General features: G+C 40.1%; 1 protein-coding gene across 8 annotated transcripts in view; it reads left to right on the top strand.

Annotated features, from left to right (window-relative positions):
- RTTN (rotatin) overlaps positions 1–14,642 on the top strand; it is a 173,244-nt gene extending 158,602 nt beyond the window's left edge. For 2 of the 8 annotated variants that reach the window (XM_075921044.1, XM_075921045.1), the window contains exons 44-48: positions 2,749–2,951; positions 6,751–7,018; positions 9,530–9,633; positions 10,447–10,516; positions 12,857–14,642. In XM_075921044.1, the coding sequence (XP_075777159.1) occupies positions 2,749–2,951; positions 6,751–7,018; positions 9,530–9,633; positions 10,447–10,516; positions 12,857–12,939 (728 nt within the window). In that variant the 3' untranslated portion in view covers positions 12,940–14,642. Of the gene's footprint in view, positions 1–2,748; positions 2,952–6,161; positions 7,019–9,529; positions 9,634–10,446; positions 10,517–12,856 lie in introns of those variants that run through there. The other 6 variants (XM_075921042.1, XM_075921043.1, XR_331929.4 and 3 more) reach the window with 5 other exon arrangements.
- Positions 14,643–15,888: the final 1,246 nt, after the last annotated feature.

Genomic DNA, 15,888 nt, shown 5'->3' with positions numbered 1-15,888 from the left:
TTACTATCTACTATATATTGAGGGTCCAACTCAGTTGTGTATGTGCCTGCTGGCTGCTACTGCAATATAAATTTGAAATAAGTGTAAGGTAGGAGTGTGGGTATATCTGTAATGCAAAAAATAATGGGGGGGAAGTGTGGAAGAAAATAGAGGAACAACTGTAAACAATCAGGGCAGGTCTGCTAATTTTTACTGAGCAGAAACTGTGCACATTACCTTAGATGTAGTTCCTGTGAAAAAAATCCTGATTTTTTTTTTTATGAAGTTCTGTCAGCTATAGCTTTGCAGAACTAAGAGCTCATTTCTGCAAATTGTTCCATGCAAGTAGGTCTGTATACGTTGTTGGAATGCCATGCACAATAGTTTTTTGTATTGAGGTCAATCTTTGTATTTCAGAAAAATAAAATGACCACTTAAACTGGCCTCGTTTTGCCAGATAATATAATAAAAATACCTTGTATTTCACACATTGCAATTATATTAAACTAGAAAATGTACCCAATGTTGTTCAGGTTCTTAAATAAGTTTTGTTTCTTTTCATTTAAATCATTGTTCTGGGATAGGATTTGGGATGAGGGATTCAGTATGCTGTCAGCCCCGGGGAGAGAGAACAACCTCAGATCTCTCTTAGCACAGCAGCTTGCTGCCCCCCCTAGGTCATTCTACTTTATAACTGTCCCTTCTTCCAGACCCTTCCCTTTCCATTTTATGGGAAACAATTGAATTCCAGGCACATGATTGTTTTGGCATAACCAAATCCTTACCTTGCTTTAAGTTACGATAAGAAGAAGCTACATACCAGATTTGGTGGTCCAACTCTTACTGTATAAAGGAGTTCTTGAACAAATGGATTCATGGATTGATGGACACACAGACAGATGTAAAAACTCTCTCAAATATGTAGTGGATCTTATAATCCAGAAATCACTAACTTCAAAATTAATTTTATACCTTGCTTTTCTTTTTGAAGTTATAAGACCTTTCCTCATGCTATTGTGGAAAGTGGAATAATGACATTGAGTTCTGAGTGTGATGATATTTATTTAATAGCCATTACCTTAAAGTTTTAATATAAATAACTGAAAATTTAAAACCTCACTGACTAGCAAAAATAGTGCTATTTTTCCCTAAATAAACATAGCTGTAAGTGTTAACTTGATTGCTGGAGAGTTACTATTCCACACAAAATCAACCAAATGTAACCATATAGTCAGAAATATTTTTTCCAAATGTTGAGTAATTTTTTTTAAGATAAGGCTTTTGGTTGCTGCTGTTTATCAAATTTTCAAAACAATATGTTTTTGGAAGATGATGTTTCTTCCAGTGATTTGCAATAGAACTTCTAAATACAGCTCACCAGAAAATCAGAATATTATTTAATTAAAACTAGCAGGCTGTGCTCCATGCTCACTAACACCCCTCTCTCTGACTTCTTTTTCATGAGACTGTGGTGATGTCATTTTGTTGCCTGGCACGATAAACTTTTTTTTAGAGAGAGAGCAAGATCCCTTTTTTATATAGAGAGATCCTGGCTCTGTGCAGCGCTGCCCCTTGTAAAGGCCATCCTGGCATTTCCAAGGAGCAGCACCACGGGAGCCCGGGATCAGCTGGAGTGCCCAGCTGATGCCCAGCTCCGCATTGCGCTATTCCTTGGAAACATCGTCCCAACTTCAAAGGGGCAATGCATTAGGAGCCTGTGATCACCTGAAGTCCCCAGCTGACCCCGGGCTCCGTGCAGTGCTGCCCCTTCGAAGTGCTGGAGCAACACTTCAAAGGGGCAGCCCAACGTGGAGCCGGGGATCAGCTGGACGCTCCAGTTGATCTCAGACTCCTAATACACTGCCCCTTTGAGGTACCGGGGCAGCACTTCAAAGGGGACATGAAACATGGAGCCTCGGATCAGCTGGAGTGCCCAGCTGATCCCTGGCTTTTTGTTGCACTGCCCCTTCCAAGTGCGACTCTGGTACTTCAAAGGGTCAGCTGGGGACTCCAATTGATTCCAAGCACCTAATGTGCTGCCTCTTTGAAGTGCCAGGCTGGCGCTTCAAAGGGGCAGCGCTGCATTAACTCCTGCGATTAATGCATTTAAAAAAATTAACTCATTAATCCTGCCCTACATTAATCGCAGGCATTAACACACATCAATTTACAGCCCTATTTTTCATATATTCACAGCTGAGGAAATTGGAGAAGATTTAATTTCTTTGACATACCCAAAAATATGGCTATTTGGATTTCCTACTACCAAGGCTCGCCAAGAGGCGGCGAGCCCTGCTTGCCAGCCGCGTGGAAGCACGCACTGCGCATGCGCTGACTGCACTGCACAGCCCCGCCAGGTTAAAGTCTACTCGCCACGGGCGAGTAGATTGCCTAATTTGTCGAGCCCTGCCTATTACAATAACATCTAGATGTCCCAAATAATACAAGATTTCCATTGGAGTGTGACTTTTATAAATACATAGCAAAAAAACAGGACTTGCCTAGTAAACTTACTATCTAAATAGAGAGACAGAGGTAAAGTGCCTTGCTCAGTCATATAACAGGTTAGCAGCAGATCTAAAATTAAAACCTGAGTCTCCTGATTTCCATCCCACTTTCTCTATTGTCTTGATTATACTGTCTTTGTATAGATATTGTATATACAGTTTATATAAACTCCTCCCATCCATCTGTTGGTAACTTCTTAATTTTGGAATAGTGAGGATGTCTTCTGTAAATGTTAATCATAACAATGTTTCATTCTTTAAGGCTGTGGTTCACTTTGCTGGGTGAGCAGTGGACTGTCTCCATTTCAGACTGCACAGAGAAGCACGGCCAGCAACTCACTAATACACAGCATTATCAAGTTAGCTTCCCACACACTGACAGAGAGCAGCGCAATTCAGCATATGGTCTTTACTCTTCTTTCCAATCTTGCTATTTGTCATGACTGTAAGGGAGTTATTCAAAAGGTAAGGAGGTAACATTATTTATTACTTGTTTCTATATTTACTTTTTCAGTACCTAGTCAGCTGCAAGGTGCATCACAAAACTAAGACAAGACAAGTTCCTGACTCTCGAGAGCATATAGTCAATGCCCAATCCAGAAAACACTTACAGAGCTGAATTACTTTGTGCACATGAGAAATCCCAAAGATGTGAATGGGATATATTTATAAATATTTGCAGAATCTGGCCCTACCCTCAACATGACCTAATTAAGAGGGCAGGGTAGGGAAATGATAATAAATGGCTGTCATAAAACTATGACACACACATGCTGTGTACGGATGTGAAGATTTAACTAGTTAACCAGCAGGACTGGAGCAGGCAAATAGCTACTTCAGCCCTGTGAGAGGCCTGCCACGGACAGGGGCTGAAGCAGCACAGCCTTACCTGCGGTGGGCCCTCGCTCCATACAGGCATGGGCTGCTCCAGCCAGGATGCTGAAGCAGCCCTTGCCTGCAGGGCACTCTGGCCTACTGCAGGCAGGGGTGTTCTGGGCAGGCTTCAGCAGCCCCTGCCGGTGGCGGGGGAGATACAGCTCTGGAGCGCCCTACTCCTGCTCACACCTTCCCCTTAAATTAGTTAACCGGTTAAACAATATGTTTAATCAGTTAGCCAATTAAACAGGATTTTACAGCCTTAGTACCCTGAGTTATTTTCAAAAGTAGTGTAATTCAGAAGTTCTCAAACTTTTCCAAAATTGTGATGCACCTTACTGTGTCACAGACCACATTATCTGCCTTTCTCCACACCATATTCTCATCATTCACAGTTATTTAATATCCCCAAGGAAGCTGCAGGAAGAGGTATAATAGAAACACATTTATGTAGTTTTAGATCTCCTTAATTTGTTGTGTTTTGTCCTATTTGACAACTGTTACTTTTAACGATACACTTTTTTCCTCTCCCTCCTTTCTGTTCTGTTTTTTCGTCTTCTCCCCTTCCCCTCCACATTCCCGTGCACATTAATTTCTACTTGGTCCCTTTTTCCTAACCACATGTCTGTCTCCTCTGTACTGATTTCTCTCCTGCTTGTGGCGAAAGGCCCTCCATGGGTCGGATCCAGCCCACCAAGCAAGTTGATCCGGCCCGTGGAGGCCCTGCCACTACCCCTGCCCCCAGGCCAATCTTCTGCCCTAAGGAGTTCAGAACCGGTTCAGGACAGCTGGCGGTTCTATCGGGAAAGGGGGGAGGCCAATCAGGGTCTGTGGTTGGGGAAACATGGAAGTATCCTGGCCCCTTCTGAAGTGGCCCCCAGTCAAAAATTATTGTCCACGCCCGCTGTTAGCATTTGCCCCCTTTCTCCCTCTTATGTAGTTGTTTCTTCCTTGTTTCCAGATTCTTTTGCTTTGCTCTTCTCTTTAGTAAAGATCTAGGGAATTGTAAAAGCAGCTGGACACAAGGAAGAGTGCCACATGATCATCTAATGCAGGGATGGGGAACCTTTTTTTGGGTTGGGGGCCACTAACCCACAGAAAAATCAGTTGGGTGGGGAGCAGCAGGAGCTGGAGTGCCAGCACGGGCTCTCCAATGTTGCAGGGGGAGGAGCCCTTGGCCCTGGGGGGCTGGATCCATGCATCTGGACCCTGGGCCTTAGGTTCCCCACCCCGATCTAGTGCTCAGTCCATGGAGCATAGTTGGTTCTGCTTTGCATCTGATGTGAATTTTATTATAAAGAGAGCAACAGATATGAGTGACACACTACTGATCCTTATAGCTGGACAGGCTCTTTTTCAAAGTACATTGGCGCTACCCTTTGCACTGACCAAAGTTCCATTAAGCCTTATTGCAGAGGTGGGGGAAACCTCTTCAGGGAGTTCCATTCTATTGCTGAAAATGGGAGAGGTTGGAAGCTCAGCTGTTGCAACCATAAAGAAGCATTATTTTACATAAACCATGTTACTAATTATGCAATAGCATCATATAGATTTATAGTAATAATTTGATGCATGTTGTATTTTAATACACTTGTTAGAAAAATTAAGACAAATTTTAAGTTTTCAGTTAACTGAAATTTAAATTCACTATTGAAAAGGAAATGGGAGATATGTAAATGATAGAGAAAGAGAGAGGATAAGGTCATTGGCTCAGCTTCTGTTGATGAAGGTGACAAGCCTTTTAGGGTCACAGATCTGCTCTTCCTCAGGTCTGAAGAAAGTAACTAGAGGGCCACAGATAATACAAGGTGGGACAGATAGTTAAAATGAAGTGAGCCCTTAACACCTCTGCAGACCTACAGCAAAGAAGGCTTTGTAGACAGTAGTGTATGTCTAAACAGCTGTTATGAGCCATAAAACTAATTTTTTGTGTTAAGTTCCTGATTTTTAATGTCCAGCAGAATTATGAGGGATGTTGATGAATAGAAAAGTGACATCCATGATGGTAGGCACGGTGTTCTGAGGAAGCTTGTTAATTTTGCAGTTTCTGGAGGACACTGTCCTTTTGTGTTGGTGATTGCTCTGAGGGTGATTAATGAGTCTTGATAGTCCTTCAGTAAGATTGCTGTTGCAAAATATGATGGGTCCAGTCAGAATATTTTTTTTCTTGTAACAGAGGGAATGTGATTGTTGTGAATATCATCTTTGTTGTGAAAAAATTCTTTGAGATAGAGTCAGTGAAACAATTCTTCTATTTCCACGTGTTAATATATGGTATCAGGTTCTGAGGTGGAGCAGAAATTCAATCCCTTACAGAGTAAAGAGAATTCTTTTTGTGTTAGGGACACTTCCTTATGTATGCTCCCCTCGCAGACTGGCTGCCTGTTGCCCTGTGCTGCTGCCTCTGATAAAGAGACAGCAGCGCAGGGTGGCAGCAGCCCCTATCTAGGGTGGGTTGCAGCTCCCAAACCCAGTGCAAGCCAAAACTTAGCAGGAATACACTTTAAATGCAGAGCCACAGCAGGGATAGGTCCCGGACCCATTTCAAGTCAGGACTGAGCCGGACTGCTGGCCAGCCTGCTAAAAAATTTACTGGCAAGTGGGGGTGGGGGAATGCTTGTAGTCTATAGCATTAACCTATAAGCTTTTGCTTATTGGTTAATCGACTATACTATTACATCCCTACTTCAGATCTGAATGGAGTGATACACTCAGCTATAGACCTTCCTTATGGTACAGACCAACACGCAAGACCCTCTGTCCCATGCAGTGATACACTAAAGTTTCCATCTGCTCTAGAGCTCCCTGAAGTGGAAGAGGAGTATCCTGATGGCAAGCAAATAAAAGATACTCTGGGGCGTTTCCAAGAAGCTGTGTTCAGGAGGATGGAGTTTTCACTGCGCTTCACAGAAAAATTGGTTGACAAAGGATGGTTACAGGGTGTGAGAGGAGAGGGAAAGATCTTTGTTACCCTTTGTTTCTAGAACATTAGAGTAGATGATGCACTTTCCTGTTATGTCCAATTAGTTCTTGTTCTTTCACCACATTTCTTGAAATGTAATTAAAATGTTCATATTGTTTTTATTTTTGCATTTTCGGATCGAGAGGGTCATGTAAGCCAACAATCCAAGAATAGGACAGTGTAATTAAAACTGTTTCATTTGACACAGCACCAAGAAAGCATCAGTAATTATTGTCACTACAAGAAGCACTTACTTTTGAAGCACCTTTTTTGGCTATCACAAAATATTGTTAAAAAAAATTGGGAATAATGTGGGAGAAGGAAACTAATGATGGAAATGTGGAACATGGAGATAATACACTGGCCATCTGGAAGGTATATTACTTAGTTATGAAATAACACTGTACATTTTCTTTCTTCTGACAGAGTAACTTCTTACAGAACTTTTTGTCTCTTTCATTGCCGAAAGGAGGAAATAAAAGCCTTAGTATACTGGCTAGCCTTTGGCTAAAGCTGCTATTGAATATTTCCTTTGGAGAAGATGGACAGCAGATGATCATGAAGTTAAATGGTGGTTTAGACCAGCTCGTGGAGATGAGCAAATACAAACACAAGAGTAGTCACCATATAGCCCTTCTTATTCTGCACAACATCTGCTTTAATTCAACAAACAAGCCCAAGATACTTGCTAATGGTAGATATCCAAATGATAGCTAAGCTCTCATCCAGTTTTTGTACTACTGTGTTTTATTAACATTTGGTGTACTGACAGACAATAGCATTTTTTATTTAGTAAAGTGCTCAATTTTCTAACAATGTTGGGCAATTATAAACATAAACTGGAAAAATATGCTACAGAAAATAAGAGTATAGCAAATACATGAGAAACTAAGCATTATTTTTATAGGTTGTTCTTTGAGTGCTAGTCCTTAGGATATTCATTCTGGGTGCACATGTGCTCGATGTTCCTGGGACCATAAATCCTTCATCTGCCTTGCTGAGCAATGAAGGGAGAGGCAATATTTCTCAAAGGGCCTCGAGATGGATTTCCAGTGAATGGATCTATTTGTGCTATCAGCTTGCTGAAGTCCTTCCTCCTCAGTCTGAGGGCTCATTCTATCAGAGCCCTAGCCTCTCTTGGAGATATGTAGAATGGCATCTGGAGACTCCACACTCGCACTGATCAGACTCTATGCTCTGATTCAGTCCTTTGCTGAAGATGCTTCCTTTGGTTCAGCGATCTTGGAAAGTAAGCTCATCTTGGAATTTACCTTACCGTGAAAACTGTCAGATTGCCTTAATTCTACACCATTGTGCTGGTAGTATTAATACTGTATATATGCCTACATAGGCACCAGTTGAGACAGTTAACTTATGGTCACTGGAGTCCTTGTAGGTATTAAAAATCCATCCTCCTTTCCCTCTGCTTTTGTCAAAGCAGGAACTGGAAAGAGGGAGACTGTCTGCACCATTCCTTATTCCCTCATTTGAAAGCGTAGAAGTTGAATGGCAAAAGGTGTGGACCAACAGACATTGCTCTTGAATAATTTCTAATCTCAGGAAGGAATGTGAAGGACTAGTCAGCTATCGGATAAACAAATGCTTATTTGATAGTTGACTAGACAGAGGCAGCGGAGGGTAAGAAGGGAAAGAAGAGGAGGTACTTCAAAGTGGCCATGCTGCTGGAAGCCTGGGCCCAAAACCCTGGTCCCAGACACGGTGCTGCTGCTTTGAAATGCCATGTGTAGCCCGGGGCCAGCTACTTGGCATTTCAAAGTGGCACCGCCATGTGGAGCCCAGGATCAGGTGGGGACTCCCCCACAGATCTCAGGCTCCATGCGGCGCTGCTGCTTTGAAATGCTGCAGGGAGCCCAGTGTTAGGTTTCTTGCAGTGTTTCAAAGAGGCAGCACCACACGGAGTCCAGGATCTGCAGAGGAGTCCCTAGCTGACTCTGGGCTCCACGCAGTGCTTTCGCATTTGAAGTGTAGCAACAGCTCTAGGGAGGCATTGACTATTCTATTAGTCAGTACTTAACATCCTTAATCTCAGGTGCATAGAGCACATGTGCATCCATAGTGAATGCTCATAAAGACCACATAGCAGAAAGAACTTTAATTTCTATCCAGTAAGTAACCTTCCTTTATTCTGAGATCTTGCTATTTTTAAATGACAATAATATAACTTGAATGGGAAGATTTTAACTAGACAGTTAAATGGGAGACCATGCCTTTTAAAAAGAGAATGGGGAGGAGCCCTGTGCATCAAACACATAGCTTTTAAATAATCTGGTTTAGAAATAGTTATGAATGCTATTTTTCAAACGAACAAAATTTGACTATGCATATTCCCTATTCCCAACCACCAGTCAAAGCAATCTGTGCCTCTTATGTCAAGTCATGCCACTTCTGTGATCTATTCATGTACTATAGTTATGAGTATTGCATGAATTGCATGAACTCTTTGGTTGTGTGTAGAGGCCAAGACTACTTAGACAGGATACTCTACTCTTCCCTAATGAAGTTCCTGGTAGCTCTCAACTGAAGTGGTTCTCAATTTTTTCTAGATCTTTATTTAATGAGTATCTTTGATAAATAATCATTACTGAATGCCATAGTGCATTTTTATTGTGGAGGGAGCCATCAGATGTGTTGAACAAGCAGACTAGATAGCTTTTATTCCACTAAAACTCAGAGGTAAACTTTGCAGAGGAGAGAATTTTAGACGGTTAAGGCCAAAAAAAAAAAAAAGTAACAGGAGGGTATTAAGCAGGTGGTAACCACTGTAAAAAATTGGCAGATTGTCTTAATTCTACACCAGTGTGCTGCTATTATTTATACTGCATATTTACCTATCAGGTATTCTAAAAACAACTTAATAGATAGTATCTCTTATGTAGTTCAGTATTTATGTGTAACAGTCAGCTATGAACATTGTAGTGGCTATAATTTAAAATGTACATTCTTGTATAGCTTAATCTTTTAGTGTAATCTACTTTATTTTGCAGTTTATAGTTATTAACATTATTTTATAGTGCTTATAAGTATGCTAGATACTTGTTCATACTAAATTATATGATCATATAAACTGTGCCATAGCAATATTTATGATGAAAATAGAGACAAACTGCCAGAATAAGAACATTTCATAGGTGGGACTCTTAAATGCTTCGCTAGTCTTAGTGTATGGTTTTGTTTTCCTCATTAGATAAAGCTATTGCAGTGCTGTCTGCCTGTTTAGAAAGTGACAACCTTACTGCTCAAAGAATAGGAGCATCTGCACTTTGGTCTTTGCTTCACAATTATCAGAAGGTTAGTACTTGAAAAATACTTTCAATTAAAAAAAAATCAAATCACTTAATCTGCAGTTATAATAGTTATATCCTTATAATATTTTTGCTACAATGTTGATCTACAAGGTAGATGTCCTTTAAAATGTATCCTCTGTATAATTAGGCCTCCATCCAGCAACTTGTTTGTCTTATAGACAGACACATCATACCTGGGCAGATCCCACTGAAGAGAATGAAGCTCCACCTTCACAGCAAGTTGTGGATTTGGGGCCTTTATAAAATAAATAAAAAACCTATTCACTTTACGACTCAGATCCTTTGATATTTTTTAATTAAAATAAAATCACTTTATAAAGAGATATACAAAGAAGAGTCATACTATTTTTCACATCAGCTTAACTTACAAGAACACTTATGTTACTTATCATGTAACTTCTGAGAGATGCTGATGGCAGTATGAGATTTTTATTACTTTAGAACTCACAAATATATTCCTTTTTGTACTGTACCTTTTACCATGAAGTTTGCAAGAATGTCATTTACTTTTGCTTGCCAGCTTAATATTCAAAGCAGTATGTCCTGGCACACCAAGCCATATCTTGGGAAATGGGTTCCATTATTGCTGCAGTTCATTGCTCTCCTGTTTTATTTTTTCACAAATGCAGTGTATATGATGGTATAATCACAGGCTGAACTGTTAAATCCTTGACTGCTGTATTCTGTTGGCTTACAGCCGAAAAATAGCTGTGGGTTGAAGTCATAGCCTGATTTTCAGGGCATCAGCATGAGGGAATAAATGTAGTTACTGGATTATTCCTTATTTGTGCTACAGGCAAAAGTGACTCTGAAGAATCCATCAATAAAGAGAAGAGTAGATGAGACTTACTCTTTAGTGAAGAACAGTAAGTTATTGGTGAATGTAATTTCCATTTCAAAGAAGCAACAGTCAAGTCTGTAATTTTTCTGTAAAAAAAGATCATTAATATACTGTATTGCTCTGCAGCACATGAAAAAGGAAACATTTTGTTGTGTTGTGATTTTCTAAAATTTTATGTTCTGCTTGATTGATCCTTTTAAATCCACATGTGCTTTGCTGTTCCGCATCTTCCCCCCTCCCCCCCAAAAAAACCCACCTTCTGGTGACAAATTGTAAATAAGATTTGTGAGGAGGTAATTGCTAAGGATTAGTCTGAGATATACATTTGATTGTACTGGCAGCAAAATAATGTTGATGACTCAGACTCTCTAAAGTCTAAAACCTTGTATTTTGGTGATAAGAAGCACTGCCCAGTTAGAACTGACCCTACTTAACTTTGCTGAATTCAGCTGCACTAGGGAGACCAGAATACTATGCCATAATTTACATTTATGCTGTAAATTGGCTGGTTTTCACTTTGACTTTGGATGGTGTTTTCTTTTTTTAAAATACAGGCAGTCCCCGGGTTACGTACAAGATAGGGACTGTAGGTTTGTTCTTAAGTTGAATTTGTATGTAAGTCAGAACTGGTACATATTGTACCCCAGGTGTCCCTGATTCAGCCACTGCTGAAACTGACCAGCGGCTGACTACAGGAAGTCCGAGGCAGATCTGCTTTGCCCCAGGCTTCCTGGAATCAGCCGCTGATCAGTTTCAGCAGCAGCTGACTTGGGGACACCTGGGGTAGAGCAGCTGGGGTGCTACCTGGTTGGTCCCCGCAGCGCCGAGGTGCGGCGCTGCGGGAACCAACCCCGGCAGCGCCCCAGCTGCTCTGTCCCAGGCATCCAGATTCAGCCGCTGTTGAAACTGACCAGCAGCGGCTGAATCGGACACGCCTGGGGCAGAGCAGCTGGAGTGCTGCTGGGTTGGTCTGGTAGCGCTGACCCTTGGCGCGGCGGGACCAACCCAGCAGCACCACAGCTGCTCTTGGGGATGCCTGGGGCAGAGCAGCTGGGGTGTTGCTGGGTTGGTCCCGCAGCGCCGCTCCTCGGCGCTACTGGACCAACCCAGCAGCACCTCAGCTGCTCTACCCCAGGTGTTCCCAAGTCAGCTGCTGCTGAAACTGACCAGCGGCTGACTACAGGAAGCCGAGGCAGAGCTGCTCTGCCCCGGGCTTCTTGGAATCAGCCGCTGATCAGTTTCAACAGCGGCTGAATCTGGACGCCTGGGACAGAGCAGCTGGGGCGCTGCCAGGTAGGTCCCTGCAGCGCCGCACCTCGGCGCTGTGGGACCAACCTGGCAGCCCCCAGCTGCTCTACCCCAGGCATCCTGATTCAGCCGCTGCTGAAACTGACCAGCGGCGAGAAAAGCCTGGTCTGCCAGGGGGGTGGGGGGGCACACTAGCTAATTCCCAGGCATGCCAGATAACATGGGTTTTACTGTAGCATGTTGACTGTATTAAGAAATTGTCGTTAGCTATAATTTGGATGATTTTTACATAATGGATAACTGTACTTGCAAACAGTCCAAAAAAGATATAAAGCATCTCTGAATGGACATTTCTCTTACTAAGACAGTGGAGAGGGGTTATAGTTACAGTAGTTTACATGTGGGATTGTTTTTTCTGCTCATTCTCATTGCAGCACTGCTCCTACAAAACTTTTGTGCATACTTATCTTCAAGCATCCAAGCACTCCTAATAAGTTCAATCAATCTGTTCATACTCTTAAACACACACACACACACACACACACATATTTTGCTTGAGGTTTGGCATTAAATTATCATATTTGTTTATAAGACAGTGGCCAGCAAATGGCTTCTAAATTGAGATGATTTTTGTATTATTTTGGAGTAGGCTAGCCTTGGCTTGATGGATTTTTACCAGCATATCTAACAACCATCCTGTGTTTGGAAATAAATTTAAGTTACTTATAATGAATGTATTGAAATTTTATTGAAATTCTATTTGTGCAGTTCAAGCTTATTCATTTAGTAGGGTAAAAGAATTGGAACTGGAATGCCTTTTTTTGCCAGGCAAAATCATTCTGCTTCACATCACTTTATATATCCATAGGACTATATTAGTAAATGTTTTGTTAATATATTTTTGTAGAAACAAAGACATAGCAACATGAAATGCCAGTACAGGATATTGCTGTTAAATATTTAAAGGGAATGCAATTGCCAGTTTGTTATGCAGATTATATAATATGTGGATTAGGCTCTTGCATCTATAGGTTTTATGTAACCTTTGAAGTCCTAGTATTGTGGAATATTGAAATGTAATGGAAAAACTCTGAAGTCTTGTTTTTCTCCACTTCAGCTCTTTCACAGCCAGAAGGAAACCAACTAAAAGCCTATCACTTAAAATGTCTAGAGAATCTAGTGAGACTTCTCAATAGTTAATGACTGTTGGTGAGTTCTCATGTTGAAGGTGGATTGCTTATTCCATGGAAGACTGGAATTAAACAAAAAAAACTTCTAATGCTGAGATTTGTGGAGGCAGCATGTCACAGAAGAAATTTACTTCATCTTTGAGAAGGCTGTTGATCAAAGAAATATATATGGAACATGGTTGCAACAGCATGGAGAGTATTCCCAATGGGAAATTGTGGTAGTGGTGCATCTGGGAAATGTATATGGAGAATGAGAACATAGGAGGGAAAGGGTATGAAAAATTAGCAATTTTATTAAATTGTGTGTTGAAAATATTACTGGAAAATATTAATGGTTGGTTTAAGACCATCTAAATAAAGTTTTTTACTAAAATTTTGGTTGTGGATCATAGTTTATAGATGAATTTAAACAAAAAAGGAAGGAATTCACCTCCTCGCTTAAATGTGGGTGTGAACTTTTATATCTACTGTGCTGACACACCCTGGTATATCATAATTTTTAGGTATAGAACAGCAACAGCAAATCTTAATTCCATGGATTTTTCAGGTTAGAACCTTTACTTTAAAATGTGCACAAGAGAAGTCGCTGTTGATAAGTTATATTATCATAGCAGCTCTTATGTCTGTGGGAGTGTTTGAGGCTCTTCTATTAGAAATCAGAATGGAAAAAGTTATAATTACAGCATTGTAAGAGACACTTCCAGAGACTGTTTATTATTTGTAGAGTCCTGGTGCTTTACAAAACCAGAGGGAAAGTACTGTCTTGAAGACGTTAAGCAGGTCTGCGTAACCTTAAGGTGCTATCATGTCATTAATACCATTGTGGTTTTTCCAATAAATTCTAAATACATTCAGGAACATTGGAGTGTGTCACCATATAGTTCCTGGCAGAAAGCTCCATTGCAAGTGCTTCTTAGATCTATTACAAGGCTGCTTTGCTTCTACCCAGATACAATAACATAGTGTTTTCATGATTTCCCCTAGGAGAATAGATTCAGTTTTGTTAAAATGAACCAAGAGCAGGCTAATCATGAACAAACCTCGGTAAGAAACACCTGAAGCAGAGGCTCAATTCCCTGTTTTTAACTGTCCTGCATTTCCTCCATTCTTAAGGAGACTGCTGCACTGTTGAAAAGAGATTGAGCTTTACTTATTTCTGAAATTAGATTCTGGTAATACTTGTTAAAACCATGCCACCTTATAACTTAATTATAGATATTGCCATGCTATAGATAATGTTGGGATTGCTCATTATCAGGATCGTAGTGGCTCAGTTGAAAGCCAGCAAAAGCATGGGTGATTTTCTTGAAAGGAGACACGACATTCTTTAGTTCACCAAGGCCTCATTCTTTACTACCTGTCAGGTTGAATATTCATTTGTCCTGCTGTGAAATGTTGGATTTCTGACCTACTAATATTGTACGCACACTTTGAATAAATGTAGAAAGGCAGTGGAGAGTCAGGACTACAATCTCTAATTGATGAAGTAGATTTTGTGAAAGTCATCACCACATTTTTAATGTACACTTTTTGGGATTCCCTGAGGAACTGGGAACTGTAGACATTACTGCTTTCCTTCTGAATCTATTGTTTAAACACATTTAACCTAGAAGATTTTTCTGACATGGCAACTAATGAACAAGCAAATAAACTGTCAATTGTCCCACCTCATCTGACAGAGAGAAAGCCAGACATTTCACTGCCAAATTCATTAATTTTAAACATAAGAAATTGATTAAGCATTAAGCAGTAGACAGAAGAAAGCATATATATATATATATATATATATATATATATATATATATATATATATCTCAATGTAAAAATATACTTTCCCCATGTTTACCATATGGAATCCAATAAAGCAGAGAAATCAGTGGTGCTTTATCTAGCTAACTCAGAAGCTGTCTTTTTATATATAAACCAAATACAATCTCTGTAGAGATACAGAAATTGAAATTGTGAAGAAACAATCACACTTGCACATTCAAAAAATAAAAAAACATATAGGATACCACAGCTCAAAGGAAGACCTGCCTGTAAAATTAAAAGCATGGTGACAGATAACCTGTCTACATTTTGAACTTTTAAATTCTGACCAGACACAAGAGTTCTTTGTGTAAGTGGAACATGATATTTGTGTTTCTAACAAATACTCAAATCCCAGGGCACTACAATATGGATATAACAGAATTAGATCACCTTTTTTAATTATATAATTATACATGTATAAAGCTACTTGTATACTCTTACACAGTTATTCCTATTGTGAAATGCAGGTAAATCCTGTTATTTGTTGGTACAGCAAATCAATATTTCTCAACATTTTATTTATAAAGCAATAATGGGAGGCAGTTTTAACTAGTCCCCATCATGATGTAGGTAGATATAGCCTAGGAACCCAAGGTCTGCAAGTCCATATTTTTATTCAGTATGGATAAGATTCTTAATGTGACTGAAGAGGTTTTGTTGCAGTAGGAAGGGGCTTTTCCCTCTGTTCTCTATAAAGTTTATGTTCATGCTGTTATATTTTCAACCAATGTATACTAATAACTCGTGTTAAAGTTTCCCATTGGTAACATACTGATAAATTTCTAGCATGAAAGTTAAATATTGAATAAAATCAGAGAATATATAACAGGCATGTAGTGACTCACCAAACATTAACCTGCATCTCTTCTAGAAAGTGATTGAAGAAACCATATATATTTATTTCTCTGTAAGGGTTCCTGTATGAGGGTTTAGAGCCACTTGCATAAACTTAGAGACCATTGTACAGACTTCAAGCCTGAAGATGGAAAGTTACTGAAAATTAATGGGCAAAATAATACCTTTCATCAGTAGATCTCAAAGCACTTTTACAAAGGAGATAACTGATGTGATATCCTTTGTTTACCCTTAAGCTCAAACTTAACAATTAGGGATGTTAAATTTAGATTAATAGGCTAATCGAATAGTC

The sequence above is a fragment of the Pelodiscus sinensis genome, chromosome 2 (assembly GCF_049634645.1).
Source record: "Pelodiscus sinensis isolate JC-2024 chromosome 2, ASM4963464v1, whole genome shotgun sequence".
Taxonomy (NCBI): domain Eukaryota; kingdom Metazoa; phylum Chordata; order Testudines; family Trionychidae; genus Pelodiscus; species Pelodiscus sinensis.
This window is presented reverse-complemented; position numbering and strand designations above follow the sequence as displayed.